General features: G+C 40.6%; 1 protein-coding gene across 1 annotated transcript; it reads right to left on the reverse strand.

Annotated features, from left to right (window-relative positions):
• Nucleotides 1–1,063: 1,063 nt before the first annotated feature.
• Nucleotides 1,064–4,764, reverse strand: LOC128863469 (serine-rich adhesin for platelets-like). Its single transcript, XM_054102635.1, has one exon. The coding sequence runs from the start codon at nt 3,977–3,979 to the stop codon at nt 1,064–1,066; it is 2,916 nt and encodes a 971-aa protein (XP_053958610.1). The 5' UTR covers nt 3,980–4,764.
• Between the last annotated feature and the right edge of the window lie 2,815 nt (nt 4,765–7,579).

The following is a 7,579-nucleotide window of genomic DNA, read 5'->3' on the forward strand; positions in this document are numbered from 1 at the left end:
TAATCATTATTCTACTATAAAACTCTAAAGTGTTTACTATCACTCCGCATTAAACATATTTGTTAATTATTTCCTATTGCTATCAAAATTTTCAAAAAAAAAAAAAAAAAAACATTTATTAAAAAATTTCGCTATTTGTGTGCATGTGCGCTGTGTTAGTCCACTCAACTATATGAAATGAGCTGTATAGGAGGGAATAAGCAGTTAAAGCATATGGGGAAAATGTGAGCCATTTGATTTCTATACCAGCCGATTTATTCCTGTGTTTTGTGTGACACATTTTCATATTAATTCTAAGAAATTAAGCACTAAATCGATACTTAGACAAAATTTAATTATACCAGTAAAGAAATATGTGCTGAAATAGTTTTTAAACTTTCATATGTGAATCAGATAGTGAGTTAGTAGCAGACTTTTTTCCCAGTATTCCATATAAAATTGTAAAAAATATTTTTTATGTCTAATGAAAAGCCATTTCATCCTATGCTCTGGCAAATTTCTATAGGCAAAGGACTTATAAATTCTACTAAATATTATAACTTAAAAAAAATTGTTTTAACTGCAAAATGAAGTAAATGAAAATTTTCTAGCTCAAATAACAAGAGAGTTAAGAAATTTTGAAGAGTCTCTGAGCCAAAAATTACGAAATTTTCAATATCTCTTTCTGATCTCCCCTATTTTTCAAAATAAAAGAAAATAAGAGCCTCCAAGACTTACGTTGTCTTTTTTACTTTATAAGCTAAAAACTTCAAAACAAAAAAGTTGCTATATAAAAATGTTTCGGTAAATTTTTGTTCACACCTGTAAGCTTTTCTTCATTTTCAATCTTGAAATCTGTTTCCTAATATCCTATCATAAAATAATTTGAGATTTCCCTCATTTCCTATCATAAAATCTGTAAGATTTCCTTAATTTCCTGTTACCTGATCAAAATAACAGGAAATATTGCATCTACTATCACAAAAGCTCTAAGCAAACTCTCCTGTCGAAGGGAAGATCCTTGCGGTGAACCCTACATAAATACTTCTTATCATTGCATATAAACTTCTAAATTTTCTTATCACTAAATCACTAATTCAATACCACTCACCTCAATGTATCCTTGCACACTGTCACACTGCTGCAGCACCAAAATCGCCGAGTTGAACTTCAAAGCCGACAGTTCATCAGGCGAACAGGGGCTCAAGAAGCCACTATCCGCATCACTGTGTGAGGAGAGCGGACGAGGTTTGCGAATTTTATACGGTACATTACGACTTGGCACCGGACCCGGATTAAAGAGCACATAATTCGACTCGATCGGTACGGTACGTGCGCGCAAGTGCTCCTTCCCGTCCAGCAGCATATGCTGCAAATGAAGCATGTGCTCCGAACTGACCAACTCCGAGACAGCGCGCTGCTCGCTACTCGATGCAGTTACACCCGCAGCCGCATCAGCGTCCACGTTATTCGTTTTATTGCCGTCATTGCCGGCATGACGCTTACCGCGTTTGTCATTCGCACTGCCCGAGTTGCCAGCTGCTGAAGAGTGTTTCGACGAATGCGTGCGAAAGGGTGAAAGATTTAAGAAGGTTAACTTCTTTTTTGTGCGTTGTAGCGTAGTTTGCGAGGAAGTCGCTGAGGTGGATGAACTTGTTGAATTTGTGGACGTGGATGACTCCACGAGCGCGGTGGATGTTGTTGTGGTGGTGGAAGCGGTGGTATTTGTATCTTTCGATTCTTGGCTATTCGACATGCTCGGCGCCGCATCGAGCACTTCGAGTAGTTGCTCTAAACTAGCAGATTCACGTAGTATAGGCTCGTTTGCTTTGGTAGTCGTTTGCACCGACAACGCTTCGAGATTGGCATGCACCAGTTGCTCGTTTGTGTACGGATTTGGTATGCCGATATCTGGTACAGGTTCCTCTTCAAAATCATCTGGGTCAATCACAAAGTAGTTATGATGATCAAAGTTTGACGATGTCGCTACACCACCGCAAGCTTCCTCGAACGTCACCTCAATAACTAGCGTGGAGTCATCCTCCTCTGGTAGCTCCTCGTTATAGATGACTTCGGGCACAATTTCTTCTTCACTAAAGTTCAAGTTCTGCCGTGAACTGAATAGTGGATCGCGTAGACCATGTGTTGTTGCCGGCTCAAACATTCCACCTAATTGCGCATGTGTACGTTGGCGCATTGCTTTTTCATTGATGAAGTCCACGGGATCGAAGAGGCAATAGTTATCCATGTGCGAGACGTGCGTTTTACGCTGACGCACAGGCAAATTCTTCAATTTATCGCTATAGTCTGCATCATTATTATTGGATGCATTCGAGTTCGGTGGGCTGGTGTCTGATGGCGCAGGTGGCGGTGGCGAGATCTCATTCGACGAGGAGGTGGCATCATCTGGCACCGCACTGCTCGCTGTAAGTGACTTATGCGAACCACGACTAAGCGATGCAAAGAGTCCGCGCGCCAAGCAGTTCTTCAGCTCAGACACACGTCCTTTATAGGGACTGGACTGTGCACTCGTACTGCCACCAACATGCTCGCTACCATCATATACGCCCAGCCGCGCATTCAATTTGCTCAACTCTTTTCGCTCTTTCTTGCTCAGCACAACCTTGCCGCGTGAAGGTGTCGCTGGTGCGGATAAAGTTACACACGGATCGGCGGTAAGGTAACGCGAGTCACGTGTTGGCATTTGGGAGATCGGTGGTGGCGTCGGTGGTGGGGGTTCACGATATGGTGGCAGCGGCCGTGGCGATTCTTGTGTCGCAAGACCACACTTCGCAAACTGTGAGTTAGTAATGACCGTCGTGGACTCATAACTCACAGGGAAATCACGAAAGAGTTCAGTAAATTGCGTGCCTTCTGAGTCCGTGTAACGTCCATCATAGAAGCTCAATTCCATATAGTTGGCATCGCGTATGGCATTTGGATCATTTTGCAGTTCATTCGCGCGAGAGAAGGAAGCATTGCAAAGATTACGATTGTACGAACCGTGCAATGACGTTCCAGCAGTAGACTTTGGTATCGTGCCCGGCGCGCTGGAGTGTGAATGTTGGGACACAGTTAGGGAATTATGATCGGCACCCAAGTCACTGTGGGGCGACGGTGGTGAGGAAGATGTGTTAGCGGCGTTATTGGCATTCCGATCGGCTGAAGCCAGCGATTTGCTGTGCCGCAATTTATTCGACTTTTCTTTGCCGTGGCGCTGCGATTTCGGCATGTTGCTGACAGAATTTTTAGACCCTATATTAGTAGTTAAAGCGACGCGTTGTGGCCGTTGCCCGTTTTGTGCTTCGGTGGTGTATGCTGTACGCCGTTTTAACTTTCGACCGTCCACCGATGCAGTATTGCTTTCACTAATTGCATTATTGTTGCGATTGTTGTTACAAATATTTTTGCGGTTCTCATCAAACTCACTTTTCTGGGAGGTTGAAGCTTTCACTGACAGCGCTGAGCTTTCCGAAGCTGCATTCTGTTTCACACTCGCATGGCCCAAACTGCGTTCTATGTTGGCAGGCGCTGTTGCAACAGAATGTGGGCGTCGGCAACGCCTCTTCACTGTACCGGTAAATGAGCTGGGTGAGTCCCAGTCGTAAATTGATGTTTTTAAATTCACGCCAGCTGGGGTTATGGGGGTTGCGTTAACAGTTTGTATGACTATTGCGCTGTTGGCCTTCTCGAAGCGCTGCTTGTCGGCGGCTATATTACTTGGTTGTTGTACGGCTTGGCAGTTATTGTTATCCTTTACTGTTCCTTGTTGGTCACTCGTCAGTGGCTTGTCACAAATTTCTCTACGCCCCCTTGCTGTGCCCGTACTTGTCTTGGTCGGTTGACCTGCTGTAGCTAACGCAGCGTGGCCAGTTTCACCTTCATCATCATCATCATCAGCCTCATTTTGATCTTTGTATTCAACTTCAGTAACGTTATTTTGCGTATCATTTACACATAGAGAGATTGCTTGTGGATGTTGTCGATGATGGCTAGACATTTTCGTTGGCAATAATTACAAGGAGATTGGGCCTGTTGCGGCTCGTTGGTCCCCTCTTTTAATATTTTGTGGTGAATGCGTGTAAAGATTTTCTTGTCTGCCGTACTTTTGCTGTGGTGGCTTTTGAGAATGGGAATGGGTGGGTAGTTGGAGGGTAACAGTTGCGGCATTCGTTTTCCAAACATATTGTTATTGTTGTTTTTCGTCTTTGCTGTTGTTCACTGAAGTTGACGCGCCCGTGCTGGATTTTTCACTATGGTTTCATAACAGATTTTTATCATTTTTTTTTTCTTTTTCACTGTGAATTCCTGCGATTTTAATTTAATTTCACAAGCAAAATTCTTGCTGTACTTTTTCCTTCATCAGCATGAGTTCACTCTTCCACTATTCATTGCAAAATTTCTCATTTTGACCAATGCAAATTCTTCACATTTTCATGCTCAACTGACCAAAGGAACGTTTTCCTTGTTGTTGTGCTTTATTGGTTAGAGAATTTTTTTTGTTAACTTTTTATTTGTGCACTATTTTCTTTTTCGCATTTTTTCTTGTTTTTAGTGGCCTAACTGTGGCGTTAAAATAAAATGAAATTAATGGTTTCATAAATCTTCATCTTTATGTGGCACCACCACTTCCTTTTCTCCCTTGGCATGACTAACAGAGGAAAGTGCAAAGGGTTAATGGGTTTTTGCTGTTTTTTGGTGAAAAATAAAGAATAAAAAAATGTATATAAACGGAGCGCTAGGCGGCATATTTGGCTTTGACAGACGTTGATTTTTTCCGGGATATTCAAGCAGCTCAAGAATGTGAAAGTTAACTTCTGTGGCTGTATTGCCTATTTCACTCGTTTGCTTTGTTTGGTTATTGTCATCCGGCTTTTTCAAATATTGCTTGTAAATTTAAAAAATCCTATGTGGTAATAATTGCTTTTCTGAGCAGCTTTTATGACATTTGAGTAAGAAGAAAAAGTACTAAAATGCAAACACAAGTAACGCAAATCCCACAGCTATTTGATAGTTACTCAAGTGAGAATGCACATCAAGCCATGGGAAAACGGTTACTCTAAAATTTATGAAATTTCATTTCACTGCTGCTCCTGGCGGAATTTCATTGGCCAATAAAAGACAAGTAAAAAGAAAAACATTTTCCGGTTTCATTTTCATAACCTCTAATACTCGTATCACTCTTTCAGTCACGTGAGCCCTTGTGGTCACATAAAAACAACATTAGTAGTTCAACTACATACAAACTACTCGCGCAGCGCCTAAAATCAGGCGCACAGTTACCTTCCAGACTACTTTAATGTCCTACTAACTCAACAGTGATGGCTTTAATTGCCTAATTAGTGAACTGAAATTGCAGTTATACAACCGACCGACCATCCGCAATGGCGTAGCTGTATTCAAACAGCTGCCACTTCGTAGCTCATATTGCAACGGTACGTGGACAAGCACCTAAAAGTATGCTTCGCTCCTAACAACATAACTACGAACTCAATTTTGCAGTTTTCATGGCACTCATCGGCTGCATTTCGCACGATTCTCCAAGAAAAAGTTAAATTACCAAGACAAGCGGCGAGCAAATTGATTTCATTTGTTTTTTTTCTCTTTCTTGTTTCTCTCTTTCTTTACACTAATAAACTCCAACAAGTTGCATAATTGTTGGCGCATGGTGAATTTAAATGGCAATGAAATGAGCTACAGCAGCGTGCGCATAGTAACAGAAAAGATGAAGTGAAATACTGAGTGAGCGCCAAATGCCGCGGTACAAAGTTGGGAAAAGAAAAACTTCTTTCATTGCCTTCAGGCCATTGCGGAATCACGTCATTTTTGCAATTAAAATGTAAATTTTTAATTGAATTGTGCGCGTCAAGATTATGAAATGTTAGACGGTGGTAATGGTGATTGTAACGTAAGTGGGCAAACAAGGTGAAGGCATACAATTAGGCGCACAAGGTAATTTGCTCGGAAATTGGGTTAGTATGCACTTATATATAGCAAATTGTTGATGTGTGGGTCATTACGGAAACATTTTATGATTATGAGCTGACCCAAATGATGTGAAGTACACTTTTAGGCGACTAATGGGATAAAAGCAGTACTACGCATAACTGGGTTCTTACCTTTAATTAGGTCACTCGTGAGCAAGAAGAAAATAAATTTAAAGAAATAGCAGCTGTTTATGAGATAAAATGAAATAAGCGAAGAAGGAGCGGAAAACGATTTTACATTAAAATGGAAGTACGGAAAGAGCAAAAGAAAGAAATAAAGTAAGATGCATGGAAGGTCTTATATTGTAATCGAGAAGCGAGGAATGGAAAGCAATGAGAATTAAAATAGAAAGGCAAATATTGAAAAGAAAAATTGAAGCAAAAGCTGAACAAATTTATGCGAAAACAACAGATCATTTTATATCGAAGAAAAGTATCACAAAAATAGTGAAGGTATCAGGAGATGGTTTCGAAGTGAAATGAAACGCAAATAAAATGACTAGAAAATGAATGAACTGAATGCAATGAAATGAAGTAGGATGAAATTAAAGTAAAATCAATTAGTTGGAATGAATAATTAAAATGAAGAAATTGAATTGAACAAAATGAACGAAATGAAATGTAATAAATTAAATAAAACAAAATTATATCAAAATAACGGGAATGGAACACTATTAAATAAAATGAAAGTAAATTAAGTAAAATGGAATTAAATGAAATTGAATTCGGCCACCGCAGGTGCGAGACTGCCTTTCGAGAGTGCATAGGTTCGCATCTTCGTTGTTCATGAAACAGCAAAATGATAGAAAATTTTTTTAAGTGAAACTTCTTAGGCGTCGATGGATGAGCGAGAATAGAGAGTAAAATTTCAAGGCCATGCAACGTTTTGGGCATTTTCGTTCCGCGAGAGAGAAAAAAGATATAACGTAGAAGAAAAGAGAGAGAGAGCTATACCTTGATTTTTTCCGGGATATTCAAGCAGTTCAAGAATGTGAAAGTAAACGTCTATGGCTGTATTGCCTATTTCATTCGTTTGCCTTGTTTGTTTATTGTCATCCGACTTTTTCAAATATTGCTTGTACCTCCATTCCAGCGCCAGATTTATTGGTATTGCCTTGCGGTAATTTGTGCCATTGCTGCGGTCTTGGAATCGCTGCGTTTGTGCGGGCGATAAACGCTCAGAGTGGTGCGCGTTGTTGCCAAGGATTGTGTCCGATGTTTACCTGCACCGGTCGACCCTTCTCCGTTTTTTTAAATTTTGCCTATTTGTATTCTCTGCAAATATTGTGAATTTATTTAGATATATATTATTTATCTCTCTCTCTCTGTCTCATTCTTTCTCGAGTATCTCTCTCTTTCTTTGCCTGCCTTGAAAGTTCCACTTCTGTTATGTGTACTGCGCTACACGCCCTGTTATTTTTAAAAGCGGTCGTCCCTCTACAGGCAATGACAAACCTCCGAGTGTATTTCTGCCATGGAAAAGCTCCTCATAAAAAACTATTTGCCATTCGGAGTCGGCTTAAAACTGTAACTCGCTCTACATTTGGGACAACATCAATACTCACGCCACGTCGCAGCTCGGCCAGGTACCTAACAGAAGTGTTCGCGCCAAT

Source organism: Anastrepha ludens, chromosome 5 (assembly GCF_028408465.1).
Source record: "Anastrepha ludens isolate Willacy chromosome 5, idAnaLude1.1, whole genome shotgun sequence".
Lineage (NCBI taxonomy): Eukaryota > Metazoa > Arthropoda > Insecta > Diptera > Tephritidae > Anastrepha > Anastrepha ludens.